This window comes from Nannobrachium achirus, assembly GCF_963921795.1.
Source record: "Nannobrachium achirus genome assembly, chromosome: 18".
NCBI classification, from domain to species: Eukaryota; Metazoa; Chordata; class Actinopteri; order Myctophiformes; family Myctophidae; genus Nannobrachium; species Nannobrachium achirus.
In genome coordinates this window covers 21,466,727-21,489,619 of record NC_137825.1, presented here as the reverse complement: position 1 = coordinate 21,489,619, position 22,893 = coordinate 21,466,727, and the positions used below count along the sequence as shown (strand labels likewise).

Here is a 22,893-nt window from a genome sequence, read left to right as displayed (position 1 = left end):
ATTTGTTTCAGTTTGTAATTGTTTGGCGCCACTGGGCATCTCTAGCCTGCCCTCTGTCCATCCAATGCCCATCACCCTGACTACTGCAAAGAATAACGGTTTTACTACATTCTATTGATGTACTTGGTTTAGCTTATTGTACTCTAACAGGTTAAATACTGAGAGTTCTCTGTTGGGATGTGGTGGCGGCCACCCAGGGTATAATGGTAACCCCCCTTTTCGGTATTTTGGTTTTGCTTTATTCATTTGTTATTTTGAGTGTTTTGAGTTTGCTGTGTCTTAAGTTGGGGACCACTATCCTGGGTTGGTTGGCCAGCTCAATCCTCCTTCCCTCCTAGTGTTGGCCTGTCTGTATGTATCTATATTTCTAATCTATTGGTGCTCAATGTGATGATTGACTTTTAAACCAGCGAATGCATTCCTTATTATTGTTGCTATGATGATGATTTTGATAACACTAGACTAATTAAATAAAGCTTTTGTACTTGTTGAAACCACGTTTCTGCCCAACTTTATACATTGTGAACGAACCTGGCGGGGAGTAACTATTGTACATGGTGTAGTTAAACTAGATACTTCCATAATTAGCTATTTCCTGGGGCGTAATCCCCCAGGTGGCGTTGTCTGGCAATTAATAGATACCACCCTGTTACAAATTAAATGACTGAAACTAGAATTGGAAAAACATTGTAGATACAGTATATATATAAAAAAAAACAGGCTTCACAAAAAGGCAGCGTTAACAAACTGTTCTGTGTGTTGACAATACGAATCTTTACAGATAATGGCAAGCTCAGTTTTTATCTCACCCAACACTAAAACTAATAAAAAATGACTGGACAGAAAAACGTATGGAGCAAACCCACTTCAAAAACTAATCAAAACCAAAGCGAAAATGAAAACAAAAAGGTCAAATCAAAGTGGGCATCATTTCCAGCTGGTACCTCATAAGTGTTGTTGGAGGTGGTCCTGCTGCCTTTCACCCCGTGGGTTGCCATGACAGCGCGCATGTTATCCCCCTCCACCAGCAGCTTGTACTTGTTCTTCCCACTCTGCTCGTCGATGTGGATGACCGCTCTGGACACCTCCGGGATGCCCTGCACCACCACCTGAACCAATCCACATCCAGCTTATTAACACCACGTTCCAATCAACATCCAGCTCGTTAACACCACCTTCCAATCAACATCAAGCTCATCAAGCCATTAACTCATTAAGACCAGTTTCCTGAAAAACCTTTGTTTCTATGTCAGTGGTTCTCAGAGCTTTCCATATCAAAGGACCCCCAATTATTTTTATTTATATATACATACACAGTACACACACACACATAGATATAGATATAGTTAGATATATGGCCGCCGACCCCATCTCAAAGGGACCCCCCAGATGCTTTAAAAGAATATACAGTATATTCAAAGATTTGCACAAATGTTCACAATTTGCTGTGTAGCCAAGTTGACACTTGCATAGAACAAAAAGAAAAAACGTGGGTGTCTTATTGTCTTATTATACTGTACATTTGCAGAATAAGCTTTGTTTGCCTTTGTTAGTTTGTGTGCTGAAAGGGTTACTTTGAGAGTCATTTCATTGTGCAATGTAAGATATAATTTACCAATTTGTTACATCGTGTCAAGAGTGTATCAAATGGATTTGGTTCCATTTTATACACTCTCAGAGTTACTGACCTATACAGGTCCATTTGGAACCCCCTCAAGCAACCCTGAGGGTCACTGAAAACCATTGGTCTATGGCTTTGTTCCAGTGCTCTTACATTTTCTAAAGTAGTACTCAAGTAATTTTGAGCCATGTTTCTGATGATTACAACTAAATTAATAATTTTACTTCTACTCCACTACATTTCAAAGGAAAAGCGACACGTGGTGAGACTTGTAGATCTGCTATTTTCAAAGGATCTTTATACATTTCATATAATATAGTCCGGGAAAAAAACAGTGATTTTTGGCTGAACGTGGTTTCGTCTGTAAAAGTTTTTTTCTCAACTGATTTTTGTAGCTTGGGGTCACCTCTTAAGGATTCAAGAGGATGACCAGTGATATCCATTGAGCATTTTTTATTATTAACCCCTTAATGCCTGAAACATGGGCTCCCATTGACTTTCTATACAGGAGGAAAATACCCAGAAAAATATTATTTTTCAGGGTATTTAAGGAGGATCTGAGGGGTCTATCTAGGGGTTTGTCATGATGCTGAATCCATTGCAGGCATTTGTTTTGCACAAAAAACATTCCGTGGGCTAGAAATAGCCTCAGAAAACAATACACGTATGGGTGAGTATTCATGTTAGTCGGAGGCCTTAGGGTTTTTTTTTTTCTCGTGCTAATCAGTCTAAAAGTGCAAAAATGTGCACAGATGTAGCTCAGGGCTTGCTCTAATGATTTAGCTAGGGCGCCCGAGTCTGCGACATTCGGGGTCGCCACAGCGGCCAAATCAAGTTGGGCTCCCATCGACTTTAGTGATGAAAAGTGATGAGTCATCACTTTTCAGAGTTTTGTGGGTGTTGTGGTGACCCCGAAAGGTCGCCGACCTAGCTAAATCATTAGAGCATGCCCTGAGCTACATCTGTGCAAAATTTTGCACTTTTAGACTGATTAGCACGAGAAAAAAAACCCTAGGCCTCCGACTAACATGAATACTCACCCATACGTGTATTGTTTTCTGAGGCTATTTCTAGTCCACGGAATGTTTTTTGTGCAAAACAAATGCCTGCAATGGATTCAGCATCATGACAAACCCCTAGTTAGACCCCTCAGATCCTCCTTAAATACCCCAAAAAATAATAATTTTTCTGGGTATTTTCCTCCTGTATAGAAAGTCAATGGGAGCCCATGTTTCAGGCATTAAGGGGGTTAATAATAAAAAATGCTCAATGGATATCACTGGTCATCCTCTTGAATCCTTAAGAGGTGACCCCAAGCTACAAGAATCAGTTGAGAAAAAAACTTTTACAGGCGAATCCACGTTCACCCCCATTTTTCCCGGACTAATATGAAAACTTGTGAAATGGGACCTTCTGCATAATGACTACAGTTTTACTTTAAGTATTTTCTAATGGCAATACTTTTGCACTTTGGCTCAAGTAAATCTTAAATAGCGAATGTGTGCAATAGGGCATTTATACTACTGATACTTTTATTTAAAGGTATATTCAGTGATTGTATTTCATTCAAATAAAAATATAATTGGTACATTTTCCATTCATTCTCCTCACTATAATGTGTGCTGACCATATAAGGACTTCCACCATGTTACGAGCATAGCTAGATTGGGTTTTCAGAGGTGGCCAGCCAGTCCTCGACCAATCAGGGTAGAGTATGGCCGTAGTTATGTTATGATGTTAAGTTATGATGGTCAAAATAAAAGTTTTGAGAACCACAGTCGCTCTGAATTAAGAACGTCTGCTAAATGCCTAGATTGTAAACTACTGAACTCATAAAATGCCACTGTCTCGTAGTAAATCATTATCCTGAAGCTAGAGACGTAGGCCTACCGATATTCAGTGATTGGGTCTAATAATCAAAACGAGAACATTATAATGGTGTAAAGAATCTATAAAAAAAACTAAACATTTCCACGCTGTAAGGCCAGTAAGGGACAAGATGACCCCCGGCCACTTTCATTATCAATGAATACACCTTTAAGTTAAAAAGAAGAAAAGTACTTCTTCCCATCACTGCTTCTTCTCACCTTAGGAAGGTCTTCCTTCAGAGACTGCAGGACGTAGTACATGGAGCTTTTGCTGTTTTCCCGCGGAGACACGCAGACCACCGCCTCGCCGTGTACAGCAATGTCTCCCGGCTTCACGCGCAGCTTCGACATGCAGATGGAGTAACGGACCGTTTCTGCATTCACCTGGCCATAGAAAACACCCACAGGGAAAAATACCCGTTATTACCGTAATTCTCAATGCCGGTACACACAAAATGATAACTACGCAATTTAATGCCAGTACACACAAAATGACAACATACACTTCACTGCTCCATTATCCACATACAAACAATATATTGCAAAAAACATATTTTGTCTTGGTTGCATGCTGTTGCACAAATACGTATACTCCCCGTCCTCGCCTTAGAGGAGCAATTCCTAGCTTCTTCACAGAAGCTTATTATAAGATGGCACCATTTCTGTCTACTCTCCCTGTGTCATCATCATCGATGGGGATTCCAAGCTAGTGGAAACAATATCTACAGCCTCTCTCTTCCTGGAAATAAAGTTAAGTGTGCTGAAATAGAAGCCATTGTTCTTGCTACTTTTTGGTTGGGGCAGACACCATATAGATCAGCTATCTTTGAAAATATCTGTAGATTTTTAAAATGTTAACCTATACATGGTTCCCACACATCTTTACCAATTAATTTCCAAAACTTTTCCAGAATATTTAACCCAATTTCCAGGACTATATAACAATAATTCAGCTCAATAACAGGTCGCTTACTTCTATGTGCAATGCCCAAAGACAGGTAGTGTATGCCAGTGGTTCTCAACCTTTTCAGGCCGTGACCCCTGAAATAATCATGTTTTAACTGGGGACCCCCCCCCCCCCCCACCCCACCCACCCCGACGAGCACTAAGAGTAGAGGAATTTTGTATAACACAAATTGTGAAAATGCCTCGCGTGTGAGCATGTAGATCGGCTATTTTCAAAATTTCTGCCTCTAATATTTGACAATTTGGCCAATGTTTAATTTGTTATTTCAGAGGTATTAACAAAATCAATAACCAAAGACAATGCATAGCTATTTTTTCCAGGACCTTCCTATATACCCTGCCTATAATGACATGCCCACGAGCTTGGAAGTGTTTAAGAATCTGGACACGTCTGTCTCCAAAAACATTAAATACCGGTCAATATATTGGTTCTTAAAGGGCTGTAAAGGCCACGTCAACTCAACACTGGATCAGCAAAGCAACAGGGGAGATGACGTGATGATACCTCTAGTCGCAGCAGCCTGATCCTCTCCAAGGAGAGCTTCACCAGAATGAAGCAGTCATCTGGCAGAAACACCTCCTCGATGTACTCGGAGATCTGTGCGAGAGAATTGACATTGAGTGTCTTCCGTCAAGGGCTTAAGAATTGAACAGGATCATGAAGCAGATAATCCCAGCTGGTGCACAGCTGCCTGCATGGCCTAGTAGAGTATTGTGCAAGCCGATTTCCAAGAGGAACGTGTCCTCTCGCTTTTCACATTTCATGTTGCTCTCTCTCTCTCTCTCTCTCCCGCTCGCTCTCTTCACATTCACTTCAGGGCTCTTTTAGGATCCAGGACCCTCATTCATCAGATGGTTTAGGATCTCATTCATTTAAATGAGACTTGTTCTTCATGCAGTGTTGATTTTGACAGCAAATTTTGATTTAGTTTTAGTCATAATCTTTTGAATAAAATGACATTTTAGTAATCTGAAATGTTTTAGTTTTAGTCGACTAAATACAGTTGATTTTGTCGACAAAAATAAATATTATTTTGGCAGGCCTTGAAGGCGTGGTAATGTGAGCTTGTAGATCTGCTATTTTCAGAGTGCAACACCCGAGCACAACCAAACAATTTTTTCCAACATTTCAGTCTAGAACTCTAGATTTTATTTGTTGACAAAATTGTCAGTACATTTAGTCTTAGTTTCACTTAGTTTTCGTGAGTGAAAAAAGGTAGTCGATAAACAGTTTTAGTCGCCGAAATAAACACTGTCGGCATGAACACAGGTGTGACTTAAAGGTGTGCTCTCGGTATGATTCATACTGATGACTACATATAGCACTTGGATCAGTTCTAAATGTTGTGTACGGGGTGAATTTAGAACGCTAGAGTTGAGGCAGCTACGTGGCCCTCACACGTACACCGTCCCTTAAACCAATTTTAATAGAGGATTTTCTACGCATTGTTGATGGATTAGGGCCAAGTAAATCTGGATTATACCAAGACGGCTACACGTGATTATGTCAAGTGGGTTTTGGTGCAGTACATTTCATCATTATTTATGACAGGACAGTGTAAGACAGGAACATGTGCTCAAAGCAGACAGGGGTACATATATCATCCTCTTAAAAAAAGAAGAAAAAAAATAATACAGTATGATATTTATAAAAAGGTGACGACGTGTGACGTGGAACTCCTGGCAGAATCGATGCATTATCAAGACAGCTACCAGCTCACTGCATTTTTTTCTACATTTTGACAATATTAGAGTTGGTTCATGTTCATCATATATTATATTGTAATAAGAAACATTATATAACTTTCAGATTAAACCCAGAAATGTGTTCTGTTCATTGCAGAAGGCTCTGAGCTAAATTACAGTGTTCAATTCAGTTATGCGTAAAACATGACTCAAAGAGTACACCTGAACAGATGAAATATGTGAGACCACTGACCCTCAGTCACCTCCTGTCACTGGAAATGTTAGTCTTTCATTAGGTGGCCGTGTGAGCGGAGGAGCACTTATATTTGATAACGTTGCTGTCGGCCAGAAAACTATTTTCTCCATATTCAACCTTTTTTTGTTGTAAATTAACGCCCTACTTAATCACACTACAGCGTTACACAAAACTATCCAAAATAGCAGATCGACAAGCTCGAAAACGCGGCGTGAAGCGACACGCTTTGAGCTTGTCGATCTGCTATTTTTGCCATTTCCTTAATTTGAATCCTGAAAATTAACAGTTTTGGACGTTTCTGCCCGACATAGACGATATCATTTCCAGAGTGCTAACGGGGAATGTTTCTTGATGTCTCTGACGCACAAAACCCATGAATCATTGCTGTGCTCCGATGTCTGCGTCATTATAGCACAAATAGCCCTAACTGTGACAATGGTAAACATGGATCTTTTTCCGGGGTTGTCAGACACAGACAGGAGGAAAGAAATTAGCGGCGCTAAGTGAAACAAATGTTGCTCAGGTCACTCTGCCCGTCCAAAATGCTGGATGCGGAGAGAGTGCTGGAGGTGAATTGAATTAGCCTTTAGTGTCTCCGAGGAGAAATTTGTCCTTGGCAATAAGAAGAAACAGCGTCATACAAAAATACAAAAAATACAAAAATACATTATACTGTACATAAAGGTAAAATTCATACAGCACTTATCATGAACACCCCACTGTGCAAATATCAAGAGCCTTCAGTCCAGTATCACAGTATTGCACTCTACCAGCTTATACAGTATGTGTTTCCCATTCCCCCCAGTAATTAATTATCTGTTATTGAGTGCTTTGATTGACAGTGGAACAAAGGAGAACTTATATCTGTTGCGCTTACATTTTGATAACCTGTTACGTCTACCGGACGGCAACAACAAGAGAACAAGAAGAAGGGCTGCATGTCAATCATTTTACCAGCCCTCTTAGAGTGTAATGCTCTGGTCTGGGAAGAGGAAGTGCTGCAGTGAACCTTCCCCTCTCATCTGTCACCAACCTTGGTATTAAAATGGACCCCTAACTCAAGTTACTCAACTATGAGACCCACATCAAACACCTCTGCAAAACATCCTTCTTCCATCTCAGAAATAATCGCCAAACTCCGCCCCACCCTCACTCAGCCTGATGCTGAAAAATTAATCCATGTCTTTATCTCCTCCAGGTTGGATCACTGTAATGCACTTCTCATCGGGATCCCTAGCAAGAGCCTTCAAAAGCTCCAACAGCGCTGCTAGGGTACTGATGTGAGTGCGCAAATATGATCACATCACTCCCATTCTCCACTCCCTGCACTGGCTTCCCATCTCCTCCCGGACTGAATACAAAATCACCCTGCTAACCCACCAATGCATCTACGGCAATTATTATTATTATTGCAGGGTGTCCTTTACCATAGAAATGAAAGACAGTCAGACAGACAGACAGGCACAGGCAGCTAATAAAAATGGCTATTGTGGACAAGGCTCCTTCTTCTGCATTACCAGTACAACTGCTAATAGAATGCAGGTTCTAAATGTACAGTACTGTACTGTACATAGCAAAAAAGGGAGTAAAAAAAAAAGAAAATGACAGGAAATGTACCTCTCCAAGAAGAGTTTTCTCAATCCTTCCCTTCACCAGGCGACCAAAGTCAGCGTCGTCCTCGGTGTCCAGATGGGCGCTGATGATTGGCGTGCTGAGAGGCATTTACAGTAGAGTGTGTTTATTTAGGCATTTGACTCTGTTGTTGTGCTCTCCACTCATATTAAAGGTTATTTCAATTGTCTAAGGCAGGGGTCTTCAACGTTTTCAGGCCAAGGACCCCTTAGTTGAGAGATGAAGCAGGGACCCCCACAAACTTTTCATAGATTCCATATACTGTAGTTTCATTGCTTGACAACACGCTCATCAGTGTATTTTGGATTCTTGTCAATTAGTGTTTTCAGATATTTAACCACTTGAACCGTCATAAACTTGACCTTTCACTCTGTATTTAGTCCCTTCTACACCCTCTACACCAAACCTCTTTGCCGAAAATAGCTGAAAATGCTATTTTTGGCTAAAGTACTAAAGTACTAAATATGGACGCTAGGGTTCAAATGGTTCATATAAAAAAGTAGAAAAAAAATTCTACCACACAAAGATTTGGAAGACCCCCTGTAGTAACTCTGAGGACCCCCTAGGGGTCCCGGACCCCCTGTTGAAGACCTCTGGTCTAATGTAATCCTGGGCGCTACACTCCCTCTGCCAACCTGGGGAGAGCAACGGACTGACCTCATGCTACCTTCAATGCATGAGGAGTCCAAGCCAATTCTTTTCACCTGACAGGGGGGAGTTTCCCCGGTTGGACGTAGTGTGTGGAAGGAACGCGTTATTCCAACCAGTTCCTTATTCCCCTCCATAACGCGCCCTGGCTGGCCAGGGGGAGGCATAGAAACCAGGATTACTGCATGTTTTTGTAAAAAAAAGAATAAAAAAAAAAAAGTAGATTTCTCATTTCAAAATATTTCCAGGAATTTCATGACCGTGGGGACCCTGAGGCAAACAAGTGATTGTGAAGGCGTGTGGCATTTAGTGTACTGTACGTGCAAAGTGATGAGCAGAGGCTCTTTCCAGCTGTGATGGTGTGTCGGCACGTGTCAAACTGCAGAATTGCTCTCATTCGAAGGAGACAGTAGTCACTAGTCGATAGCAATTTTTCTTTCAATTTGTCAGAAAAAGCTTTTAACCTCCCCGCCCCCTCCCAGACACACGCGCACAAAAGAAAAAAATGAGTCTTCCTAGAAAAGATTAAGTCGGACTGCACAATGGAAGAGACGGCTCCAAATGTAGTTTTTCTTTGTCGGCATGTGACCAGAGAGAGAGTCACGTCTCCCATTATTTTTTGCCAAAGCCTCGAAGCCCCTTACCTGATGTTCCTGGAGGCGTTGATGATCTCCTTGATGCGGGGCACCCCCAGGGTGATGTTCATGGATGCCACTCCAGCAAAGTGGAACGTTTTCAGGGTCATCTGGGTGCCGGGCTCCCCGATGCTCTGGGCACACAGAGCCCCCACGGCTGAACCTGGCTCCATCTGCGCTCTGAGTGCACACAGACGGTGGTGGAATAAAGTACTCACATTTTTTTTTTTACTTAAGTTAAAGTATCAATAACTGCAGTATGTAGAAATACTATGTTACAAGTTAAAGTCTGGAATTCGAAATGTACTTGAGAAAAAGCAAAAAGGTACGGGCATCAAAATGTAGTTACCAAAAGTAAAAATAGCAGATTTAGAGCTTGTAGAAGGGCCATTTTCAAAATGTATATACAGTAGGTAGGTTGAAGTGTTTCATGTAATGTAGTGGAGTAAAAAAGAAAAAAAAAGTAAAGTAACATCAAAATGTTACAGTACTTAAAGGAGTAGTTCACCCCCAAAATGACTTTTTTTCTATTGATTAGTCACGCCATGGAGAGTAGAGTTCAATAATATTTTTTTGTTTTTTGTCACATTCCTAAGACAAAAATTTGATTCGAGTAAATTTACCCCCATTCATTCCGGATGGGGACCCGCTTCGAAACGGGTCCCCATCCGGAATGAATGGGGGTAAATTTATTGTTATCACATTTTTGTCTTAGGAATGTGACAAAAAAATTAAAATATTATTGAACTCTAGTCTCCATGGCGTGACTAATCAATAGAAAAAAAGGCATTTTGGGGGTGAACTACTCCTTTAAGTAAAAGTACTTAATTTACACCATTGTACAGAGAGAGAGAGTACAACTCACTGCATCACGTCAACTAGCGCTCTTACTGCTGCACTTATAAATGTTTCCTTTCGGGGATGTTAACTCATGTTTCTAACATTTCTCCTCCTCATGCAGAAAAGCCATTTCCTCAAAAAGTACCTCATATATTTGTCCCTGCACGTTTCCAGGAACTTCTCCAGTTGCGTCGGGGTAATCCGGTCCAGCTGATAGAGGACCTTGGGCTGCAAAACAAAGACGACAATAAAAAGCTTTTAGTTGGAACTGGACATGTTGCTGCGACTGATATACAATGAAGACAATATAAAGGAAGCTTTTAGTTGGAACTGGACAAATACTGTGCGAGGATTCCAGAAATAACCCATGGCTTGTGGGTGCTGGCTTGGCCTGTCACAATTATTACATAATCGTCTAATCGCAATTATCTGACATAATCGCAATTATTTTGTCATAATCATTTCCATGTTGGAAAAAAAACATATATATTCAAACATTTTCAAAAATAGTGAAAATAGCCGATCTACAAGCTCACAACACGTCGCGTTGTAAGCTTGTAGATCGGCTATTTCCACTATCAATGTTCTTTTGTAAGTATAAAGTCAAATATGTCAGGCATTTCTTTGTACATTTAGGTTATGTGTCATATCTGCCATGTGCAAATTCAAAGCCTAAAAAGCCAAACCGAAATGTAAACTGTCAACTACAAAAATAATTAAATCGCTAATTGCAATTATTTGAGTGACAATCGTCATGTAAAATGTCATAATCGTGACAGCCCTAGTGCTGGCTTTAGTGGCTACCTCTGTGCTGCCGTTGTCGTTGATGCCGTACTTGTCTCTGGTTTTCTTGATCCTCTCGGACATGCTCTTGACGAACTTCCGTATCCCCTGTAGGGATGGGACGATATGAAAATGTCATATCATGATGATTGTCTCAAAAGAAATCGTGATTTACGATATTATCGCGATAATCAAAATCCATTATCCTGGGGCGGAACATTGTCAAAAAATAGCAGATCTACAAGCTCACAGCGTTATGAGCTTGTAGATTTGCTATTTTTTGGGGCAAAGACATTTAATAGAGTGAAAAAAAAACCTGTATCAAGTACGCATATTATAAGTACATTTTACCAATTATAGAGGGTTTAAGTGGTACCGGATATATGCAGCTCCGCAAATAAAAGGTGAATTGATCTCAGTGCATGACGGAGGACGACATCACGATAAATTAAATCTCCACGATACGATTATCGTTGAGTGTTTTTTATCACGATAAACGATAATATCGCTTATCGTCCCATCCCTAATCCCCTGTGGTCGAGAGGCGGTGGGGTGGGGGGGGATACAGAGCAGAATCCAAACACAAACACAGATCACTGAAGTTTTCTCTACAAGTGGCATAAAGAAAGGCTCATTAGTTCTCTCCAGCCATGAGTCATGCTGTTATTTCACATCACAGGTGAGCAGAACTATTCAGAGAACAAATAAATCCAAACTCTTGTTTACGGGGCATTCTCGTTAAATCCCACGCACAGCTGTGCACACTTAGTCGAGTCGATTATTTGAGCGAGCGAGTTAGAGGCTTGTTATGCAACCTGTATTCAAATATATCCCACTGGGGACTGGGGAGGCATCGGAAGAACTCAAGTTTGCTTTCAGTCTTGATGTTTCTATCACTCTGTCTGCATTGTGATCAGAGCCCAGGGATGGCATGTTCCTAAACCCGGCAACAGAACTAGGGTTGCTCTACAGATCCATCTCAGAAAGTTTGAATATTGTGTAAAAAAGCATTGCAGATCCCCTAGCACCCCAAATCATAACTGACTGCGGAAACTTCCCACTGGACTTCAAGCAACTCTGACTTCAGAAGGTTGAAATTTCTCTATTATAAATCCTTAATCCTTAATATTTTGAAATATGGACTTTTGAATATTCATGAGCTGTATGCCCTAGTTTCAAAAAATATATGAACATTTCAAGAAAGTTTACTTTTATACAATATTCTAATTTTACAACTTGCACTCCGATCACAGTGCGTCCTGGGTGCATTTACATCATGCATTAAAGAGGGTCTTAAGTTGTGTTTTTGTACACACACACACACCCACACACACAAAGTTTAAATGTTACTGGTTCTATACCGAGCATCGTTGCTATAATGTGTTTGTTCTCCAACCTTTTAATAAACAGAGAATTGCAGGTCGGGATTTATCCAATCAGGTAGACAACTCTACAAAGGTAACTTGTCAGCTTCAACTCCTTAGTGTTCTAGTTACAATTTTGTCTGTTCCTTCTTTTTTTTTATGTCACTTTCACTTGTTTATCCTCCTGTAAGAGTTCTCTCTCCCGATTGGACAACATCGGTATCCTGTCCGGAAAATGTATACTTTGTTTACTAAAGAGCTGGAGATACTACAGTATTAATGAACAAGCTATTTACCATTAAACTATTAACTATTAAACCAGGGGTCTTCAACGTTTTCAGGCCAAGGACCCCTTAGTTTAGAGAGAGATGAAGCGGGGACCCCCACACCTTATCATAGATTCCACATAGTTTCATCGTTTGACAGTTTGACAGCACAATCATCAGTTTATTTTGGATTCATGTCAATTTGTGTTTTCAGATATTTAACCACTTGAACCGTCAATACTTAAACTTGACCTTTGACTCTATACTCATCTGCTCATTTTCCCCTCTACAACAAAGCTCTTTGCCGAAAATAGACGATCTACAAGCTCACAACGTTGCGAGGCGTTGTGAGCTTGTAGATCTGCTATTTTGGGCAGAATATGGACACTAGGGTTCAAATGGGTCAAAAAACTTTCTATCGCTCAAAGATTTGGAGGACCCCCTGTAGTAACTCTGAGAACCCCCTAGGGGTCCCAGAACCCCTGTTGAAGACCACTGATCTAAACATATATATCACTCTTTTAACATGCGGTCTCCCTTGTCCAGAGAACATCTCAAGATACAGCTCACTTGTTAATACGGAACGTACATTGAGCCGTGGAGAACGGCTGTTTTGCAACAGAGAAACAATTAGTTTTAATGCTGAATAAATGCTTTCCACACATCTATTCACATGCTCATTATCAACTCTACCTCCAGGTACTTCTCTGAGCCTGTGTCTGTTAACTCCTTCACAAAATGGGGAAGAAAGGTTGGTAAGGTTACTTACTACAATAAACCACTCTGTGATGGTTAAAATCACGTACTGTATGCCACATTTAATACTTCACCGTACAGCAGTGCAACGTGAAAATAGATGATCTACAAGCTCCAACTCGTGAGCGATACGTCTGTCTTTTACAAAGGATTGCGGTTGGAAATAACAGATGGATATTTTTCTATACAATCGCAAAGCTCCTTTGATGGCGTTATAAGACCTCCATAGATCCTTATAAATGGCAGTAAAAGAGTTCATAGCTTTTTGCTAGTTAACATGTATATTTTTTCTATTACTCCTACCGATTTTGTCCAAACAATACAAATCGGTACACGTTATTTCTATAGTCAAGATGGAAGTTTGCAGGAGAGGCTTAAACTCAAATCATGAACGCAGCGTCCGACTGCTCTGAAACTTCACCTTGGCCTGTTACAGCGCCACCAGGTGGACCTTGGCTAAGATTGACTTCTACTACCTGGCCTGGCTGAGACTGGGGCTTCTGTAATATAACATGTCATCTCTTTATCCAAAAGGTTGCTGAACCTTTCCTGCCAAAGCCATACTGGTGCAACTCTATCTATGTCAACTGATTTTAGCATTTATCCTTCAAATGTCTTAGCATGTATCCTATCAATATCTTACAGTGCTTAGTATGTATCCTACCAAGACAAACACATTCCTGTACATGTGTTGTCTGGCGTTGCCAGCCTCTATCACACACTTCGTTTTGGGAAGAGAGTCTGGGATTTCAGGAAGAGCTTTCATTTCTGGGGGGCGGGCTAAAGCCTAGAGACATGAGCCCCAAACCACATGCCCCAAGCATACAACCCTGATTGGCCAACCCTTGAAGCTGGTTGAGGAAATAGAATCTCAATGGATCGGTTCCAGACTACTACAACACCACTACCGCCAGGGGGTGTTGTTGTGTTCGGTCTGATTTATTAACCAGGCAAGTACATGTGTTGTGCTTGGCCTTTTTTATTTTTTTATTATGAATGATTCCATTTGTCTGGACTTGTTTTCCTGGAGAAATTATAAATATATTTCCCTATTCCTTGTGGAGCTCTTGAGATAATATGGCTAATAACCAAGGCTCACTTACTGTGGTTATGTGCATCGAGTCATGCACCAATGGTTGAAACAGTTGATATTCTCTATAATGAGTCCGGCATACAAACAATGAACGGACGAGCACTCCTACTGTGCGTTCTCATGCTTGTGTGCATGTGTAGAATTGGCAGCAAATTGCAGATGATTTGTTTCCTAATTTCTACCCTGTGTTTAGTCTATTTGTGAAAGAGGAGGACGTGTGCTGGCTTGCGTAACATAATGGCTTCTAATGGCAATTATCGTTGTTTCGGTAGGTGTCACGTATTGCCATGTCCTCATCATCATCATCATTTATTTAACTTACGACCATGATCACATGGTATGGAGCACAGCTTCTATAAATATGACAGTATACAATACACCAGTAAAACTCAGGAGATAAGCGACCGTCAGGTCGCATGTATACACAAATTGGCCTGTAAGTGGCATTGGGTCCTGCTGTGCGTGATTTTTAGGCAACATCTGTAGGAGCAGATACAAATATTCAAACGGACGTACAGTAGCAAAAAGGGCATGGCATATTTTGAACATGGGGCTGAACATTCTTTAGGAAAGTACCCAATTTACAAATGACTTTTGCCTTGTCGGTTTGTAATAATAAAAGTAAATTTCCACATAGATGGTTGGGTTATGTAGTACTTTGGCAAGTATTTTTGTCTGAAATTCATAATACTGGAGTTCTTGCACTCAAACTGGACATGGAACTCATCCCCAACTCTGTTGTCATTGCATAGATTACAAAACCTCTGGCTTCTTTCCAACCCTTTATATCTGCCAGTAGTAGAAGTATTTCTAATGTAAACTCTTGTTTAAACTCCACATAAATGTCACAAGATGTCATGCAATTAAATTCGCTTTTCCATTTTTGCAAAAAAACAAACTTTCAGCCTTCGTTCGACAGTTCGTTTCAGCCAGTCAACATTGCATTTTTGAGTCAGCCCGTGACAATACACAGAAATGTGTGTGGGGAGGAATTATGGTAATTGGCATAATGACTAATTAAAATACAGTAAGAAACACAATAGGAAATACATAATGGGTCTGGCATTTCTAGTTACCTCCAGGAAGCTGTCTCTGCAGCACAGGAAGTCGGCCCTCTTCATAATGGAGTCTGCAGTGAGGACCAGCTCGTTCTTGCTGAGAGCAGGCTCCTGTTGACATGTGTAGACGGCCTGGACACACACATACAGAAGGTAGATGAATTAGGTGGTGCAATGTCATTTTTCCGACCACCCAATTTACCGACCACCTAACATACAGTAACCTTAACCCTAATCTTGTGAGCTTGTAGATCGGCTATTTTTGGCAAAGAGGTTTGGTGTAGAGGGGAAAAGGAGCAGACTAAGTACAGAGTCAAAGCTCAAGTTTATTAATTATTGACGGTTCAAGTGGTTAAATATCTGAAAACACAAATTCATATGAATCCAAAATACACTGATGATCGTCCAGTCAAACAATGAAACTATATGGAATCTATGAAAAAGTTGTGGGGGTCCCTGCTTCATCTCCCTCTCAACTAAGGGGTCCTTCATTGGCCTGAAAACGTTGAAGACCCCTGGATTAGAGAATTATGTGATAATCGTGACAGGCCTACCCGGATGTTGTCCAGCACTCTCTTGAACTCCAGCGGCTCGTCCTTGCCCTCCATGTCGGCGGGGTCCAGGCCGTCTCCTCCGTAGATGAACTGGATGATGTCCCCCGTGGAGCTGCGGACCGTCAGGTCGTACTGGGAGCACAGGTCCTCCAGGGACTTCACCAGACGCCTCTGTTCCCAGAAACACAGGATATTACTTAAAGCCATTAAAGCTGATTCTATAAATGCCCTCTAGACCAGTGGTTCTCAACCTTTTTCAGGCCGCGACGTCGCCAAGAAAGATAATCATATTTGAACTGGGGACCCACCAAAATAATCATAATATTTGAACTGGGGACCCCCCCCAAAATAATCATATTTGAGTTGAGGCAATACGTTATTTATTTTTTTCTTCCAATTTGACTCGGTTCCACAGATAAATATTGTGAAAACAGCCAATCTACAAGCCTCGAGGCGTTGTGAGCTTGTATATCAGCTATTTTCAAATTTTCTGTCATTATTTGACATTTTGGCCAATATTTGACCAATTTTTATAGTATAGTTTGTTGATTACTTTTGATGCAGCCATGGTCTTTTTGTCTTTTGTAAATGTTTTCTCCTTTTTTTAAAAGGTATTAAAAAGGTCTTAACAGTCCTTAAATTGTCACTTCACTATCATCTGGGGACCCCGACCCACAGGTTGAGAACCACTCTATACCAGTAGTTCTTACAAGGTTTTTCAAAAATGTAAAAAAGAAAAAAAACACTCCCTGCTGACAGGTGCCAACCCAGCCCATAGGATTATGTGCAGTGACATTCATCAGCCTCCCCATCCGGCTTCCATCTCCCGAACACGGTGACGGGCCAATTGTGTTCACGTCGTAGACACTCAAGAATGTTGTTGACACGTTGAACAACAGAATGACTTGATAGCGTATGCAGCGGCCAACCCACGTTTTAGTCCTTTCCATCCACATAAAAGAAAACTCATTTCACACATGACAACTCTAAATAATGAAGTGGGGGTACAGATGGGGTTTCTCATGCAAATTTCATCTGTTTTCATCAGTTAATATTTTATTTCACCGCTGTAGGGCAGAAATCCAAAATATCTTTTCAAGGGAAAAACTAGAAATGACAAAAGTCATTATACAGTATATCAGGTCGTCCTTGTCGTTTTCTGTAGCATAACAACGATAACTAGAACTACACTCTGTTGAGGTGCCAACTTGCAACTTGTGCACAAGTGCTGGCGCACAAGAAATTTTAATTTAAAATTCTAATTTTCACAATTTTTCAAAAATAGCAGATCTACAAGCTTGCAGCGCGGCACTCGGTGCCGCGCTGTGAGCTTGTATATCTGCTGTTTTTCAATAGTTAAAGCATAAAATAATAATATACTATAATGTATACCCGTTCTAAATGGGTTAATGATGACGTTACCAGAAACGCTCTGCTGGCGCAAGTAATAAATGACACCTTTTCTCTCCTTCATAGCGGGACAGTACATGACTCAGAGATCCAGAGAAAACATTGCATTTTATAGTTCATACCTGGAGTGTGTTATCTCCGCTGTGCACAAAGGGGATCTTTAGTTATAAAGTAAGAAAGGGTGCTCACATGGTCCTTTTCAGACGTGGCGCAAAAGGACATGTGTGTTTGTTTGATCCTTTGTGTGTGTGTGTGGCCACTGTCTTCAGAATCAGATGACACACACACACACACACACACACACACACACAGTAATATCATCGACATTCCAGCACAATTACACATTTACACCGATTCAGTTTTTACGCACGACCCGCTGCGTGCTGTCTGCAGAGACATCGCAAGCCTGTTGGTGAAGCAGTGACTGGGCCGGGTCACTGATGGGGTCACGATCTACAAGCTCACAACACGGGTAACATGTCCTTGGTTCGAACTAGGGATGTTAATTGACACATTATTTGCGAATCGACGCGTCGAGGCCAAAAATCGACACGTCGATCGACTTTTTTCACCTTTTTTTTTTTTCGCTAAGCAGCATCTGAGAGGAGAGCACAACGGCGCATTACTTTAAGCAACACAACTTATGCAGCTGCACCCATCAGAACTTGCATCAAAAGCCCTAATAATAATTATAATAAATAATTGCTCTTCCTTGCGTTAGCAACGTTCCATGGACAAAGTCCATGGAACGTAGTGGGAGCGCTCTGGCTGGCAGTGGCACCCCAGGCTAGTGTATCAAAGGTGGAGCCTTGGTCTGCCTCGCTCTCCCTCCCCGACCGCGTCCACGGGTGTGTCGCATTAACGACGAGTAGTGTATTTTGTGATCATCACACACGACGGCGACGCTGCCATTAACAAGCGAGCTTTCGTGTCAAGCATGCATATGCAGAGGCAGGAGGTAAACAAAACGTATCCTGTCAGTCAGGCAAGTCAGTGCGCACTGCTATGACGGCGTGCATCAGAGACCAGTCCAGCAGTGTTTCTCAAACAGTAGTCCGCGGACCTGATAGCGCCGCATCGCATGCATGCATGCACAACACAGACATGCACTCGTCCCCGACAAAGACACACACACACCGGTCCTCTCACATTTGGAAAACATTAACGCTTATAACGTTTTTGAACAAACGATTAAAACATTTTTGGGGAAAAAACTTTAGAAAAATAAAAAATATATATATTTTTCGATTCATACTTTTTGAGTCGCGGTGAGCATGAGTCGATTTTCTAGTCGATTTCCACATCCCTAGTTCGAACTCCCTTTGGTCCGACCAACTAAACCTAACCTTAACCCTATCCTCAGTAAAACTATGCCTAAACCTAACCTTAACCCTAACCCCAGTAAAACTAATGTTGGTGAACGCTAACCTGGTGAATTTTAACCTGTTCGGACCAACGGCAGTTCCCCACAACGCGCCGCATCACACCGCGTCCTGAGCTTGTAGAGATAGGCTATTTTCAAATAGCTGGTGTTAAAAAAAAAAAAAAAAAAGAGGAGAATCTGGCAGATATAGATAGAGGATGGAGCATGGAGCAGAAAGAAAGCCTGTTTGCAGAGTGATAGACATCAGCTCGGCAGTCTCAGGAGATATTACTCCACCGTGGTGTATCTTTGCCCCAATGAAAAAACATAAATTCCCCCCGCGGCTCTGATAGAAAGACACAGATAGTGGCAAGGAGAAAGGGAGAGAGGCTGTCAGAGAGACTGCCTGTGACAGACTGACAGACAAAAGATGGCTGGGGGACTAGTCAATCTATACAGTATCTATTAGGGGTGGGTGATATGGAAAAGACAGAGAGAGAGAGAGAGAGAGAGAGAGAGAGAGAGAGAGAGAGAGCGCGAGCGAGAGAGAGAGAGAAAGCCCGTGTGTCGGTCTTGCAAAAATAAATAAATAAATGACTCACGGAGTTGCAAGAATCCACACCAGGAGCTCATTAAGTAGTTTCCAGTCCCAACAAAATACTCTGTGATTGTTGATAACAGCTCTTCTTGCAATCATTATAAGCATAGCATCCTTAAAGGAAAATTCCAGAATAAAACATAATACCACTTAATCAGCCTTTTATCACGTATGTACATACCTGGTATGATGGATTTTTATTATAGTCCTTCCAGTTTTTACTTCTCAGATCTCTCTCCCACAGCCAAAACGGCGGTCAATTGAGGTCCTCCAAAAGCGCTAATTTTCACCGCTCCAAAGTCACTTTTTCCAACATAAATCTTTTATTTATAGTTCCTAGAGACGATATAGTCCGCAGTTAATGCCCAAACAGCATGCATTTCCTGAAACGGATCAATATTTACCTCAACTCCTCAAGAGAAGAAGAATGAAGTCTCGCGTCTCGCGTGATTACCGCGTCCCTTTTAGCTTTTTCTTTAGCGCAAATGAAAGCTTTCTCCTGGAGTTATTACAGCCAGTATGTACACAACAAGGCATCGCATAAAAAATAAGAAAGCAGAAGAATATAATCTAGTTAGTCTGTTGATCGCTAGAATCTAGTAATATGACTGAGAAGGATTCACAACAAAGCATAATAACGGACTTCCTGTGGTCATAAGGTAATTCTATTACCTTATTTATTTTTATTTTCCTCAATACATTTCTTCGATTTTATTTATTATTTATTAATGGAATTACTTACAAAATAACTTTGACATGTATTATTATTTGTAAACAATGTAGGCTACAATATAAACACAAAATCATCGTATTTTCCTCAAGACATTCTGCAATGCCTCACCAAATAAACTTTAGGTAAAAATTACCTCATGACCACAGAAACGTGTCTTTTTATTTTTCTTCTCAGTCATATTACTAGATTCTAGCGATCAACAGACTAACTAGATTATATTCTTCTGCTTTCTTATTTTTTATATATATACCACGATGCCTTGTTGTGTACATACTGGCTGTAATAACTCCTGGAGAAAGCTTTCATTTGGCCTAAAGAAAAAGCTAAAAGGGACGCGGTAATCACGCGAGACGCGAGACTTCATTCTTCTTCTCTTGAGGAGTTGAGGTAAATATTGATCCGTTTCAGGAAATGCATGCTGTTTGGGCATTAACTGCGGACTATATCGTCTCTAGGAACTATAAATAAAAGATTTATGATGGAAAAAGTGACTTTGGAGTGGTGAAAATTAGCGCTTTTGGAGGACCTCAATTGAATGCCGTTTTGGCTGTGGGAGAGAGATCTGAGGAGTCCAGGAGAAGTAAAAACTGGAAGGACTATAATAAAAATCCATCATACCAGGTATGTACATACGTGATAAAAGGCTGATTAAGTGGTATTATGTTTTATTCTGGAATTTGCCTTTAAATCCTTATGCAGAGATTACATGTCGATGTATAACTGCCTAAACCTTTGTTTAGTTTAGTTTTCTTTGCGACAGATCTCCCCTCCTCTCTGTCAAGCAAAATGACATGAGGTGTTTTTTCCCCCTTGAGAATAATAATGGAAGGCATCAAAAAAGCGATATAAGGTATTTTTTTTCCTTGAAAAGAATGAAAGGCAGAAAATACTGTAATGTGTCTGAATCGGTTTTTTGAGCGGTGCAAACCGCTCCTATATTTCACTTTCGGTTTATCTAGTTAAAACATATTAGCACGGGGCGATTCTTTCATTCTTCATCGATTGGCTAGTTGAGTAACTAAACATTAGAATCGACCAATCAGAAACCGTTCTACTCATGACGACATGTGTTAGCCAAACAGAACAGACCAATCAAATGCTGTGTTGTTCATGTTAATTTAGATCTGTCTTGGCCATTACACTTGCACTTGAGACCGGTTTAAAGTTCATGAAGGGTCCAGGCGTAATGGCCAGGTTTGCTAGGACCTCTCCTAAACCTTAAACTAACAGATTGAACACCACACAGGATTCGAAACAGCAACCACGCTACATTACCCTTGCAGGCTATGATTACTGTTTTGAATCCTGTGTGTTGTTCAATCTGCCAGTTTAAAGTTTAGGAAAGATTTGTGCCGGTTTAAAGTTCAGGAAAGGTCCTTCCATCTTTCTGTCTGTCTGATCCCTCTCCGTTCTGCCCTCTGTCTGTTTTGTTTGAGCTTCTGGTCTGGACTGCATATTATTTTTCTCTTCTATTCACTCTTTGACTGCCACCAAGCTGTTAATGGCCAGGCTGTTTGTCTGTTCTCCCTCTGTCTCCCTCTTGCTTTATAACCCACAAGAAGCTCTATTTGGCTCTATCTGTTTTCAGACAGCGACATTTAAGAGTTTCTCCTGCATCTCTGCATCTGGAACTTTCTGGCGCAAATCGACCCCCACCCAAGATTCAAGACAGCGACCACGCTACATTAAACCCTGTAGTCTATGGTTGCTGTTTCGAATCCTGGTTGGTGTTCGTTTTGAGCTGGTGTAAAGGTCAGGACACACGAAAACCTTATATAGTCTGAGCAGACCTCCAGACTGACATCATACACAACAAAAAGAATATTGCCATGCATGCCTATCAACACTGATTCGCGCAGGTGCCCTTGCAGGAATTAGTTTGCACCGCTCACTTCGCACGGGTGCGATTTTTTAACTCTAATTTACTTTAAAAAATACTTATATTTACTTACTTATACTAGTAAGACACCTGAGGGTGATATGCGACCTCAGGGTGACATGCAACCTCGCCCTAAAGGGCGAGGTCGGGCCAATTCTTGACCATCTGGCCAACCACAGCGTTTCTCTGATGATTCTAGTTGTTGTCATTCTGGGGGGAGTTTGTTCATGTTTTTGTGAGGATATCAACCCTAGGAGACACGGGGAGAACACGCCAACCCAACCTAGGGTGTGAGCGATAGGGCCTTTTGTGTGGAGTTTGCCTAAACATGGAGATGTGGTACAGAATGACTCATATATGGGCATAAAAAGTATGTCATGTGATATCACTTCCTGTACAGACAGACAGTCAGACAGACAGACAGACAGACAGACAGACAGACAGGAATTGACTCCGGCCTAACAATGGCTACTGTCTATGATGGTAGTCCCATATGACATGATGGACTAGACTATCTCCATATATAGTGTTATCCACATCTCCATGTTTAGGCCAAACAGATTCGCTCCATCTCTCCATGTATATATAGGTCCAAATGCCCAACGTTGAGCTTGACAACGAAACGTTCTTAACACAGCCGCCCCCATATTTACTTTAGAAAATAGGTGGCTCCCACTTTGAGACCCACTGGTGTAGCAGAGTGTTTCCAATGAGCCAAAATGCATAATATCAGCACCCTGACTCTGTTTGACCAGAATGGAACAGAGCCTTCATTGGTATTATTGGTGAAGGAACCTGTGAAGGAAGTGAGAAGGGACCCCGACTTCTCTCCAAAATGGGCTGCTGTACATAATAGCCAAAAAGGCAAAAAGTACAATTTTGAT

At 41.2% G+C, this 22,893-nt stretch overlaps 1 protein-coding gene across 1 annotated transcript in view; it reads right to left on the bottom strand.

Moving 5' to 3' along the window:
* The window catches only part of polr3a (polymerase (RNA) III (DNA directed) polypeptide A), a 63,679-nt gene that overhangs the window by 4,198 nt on the left and 36,588 nt on the right, over positions 1 to 22,893 (bottom strand). The window contains exons 20-28 of the mRNA XM_080748037.1: positions 16,027 to 16,197; positions 15,491 to 15,604; positions 10,957 to 11,043; positions 10,298 to 10,380; positions 9,322 to 9,492; positions 8,015 to 8,108; positions 4,961 to 5,053; positions 3,709 to 3,873; positions 945 to 1,109 (exon numbers count right to left, since the gene is read on the bottom strand). Coding sequence (XP_080604163.1) covers positions 945 to 1,109; positions 3,709 to 3,873; positions 4,961 to 5,053; positions 8,015 to 8,108; positions 9,322 to 9,492; positions 10,298 to 10,380; positions 10,957 to 11,043; positions 15,491 to 15,604; positions 16,027 to 16,197 — 1,143 coding nt within the window. The remainder of the gene's footprint in view (positions 1 to 944; positions 1,110 to 3,708; positions 3,874 to 4,960; positions 5,054 to 8,014; positions 8,109 to 9,321; positions 9,493 to 10,297; positions 10,381 to 10,956; positions 11,044 to 15,490; positions 15,605 to 16,026; positions 16,198 to 22,893) is intronic.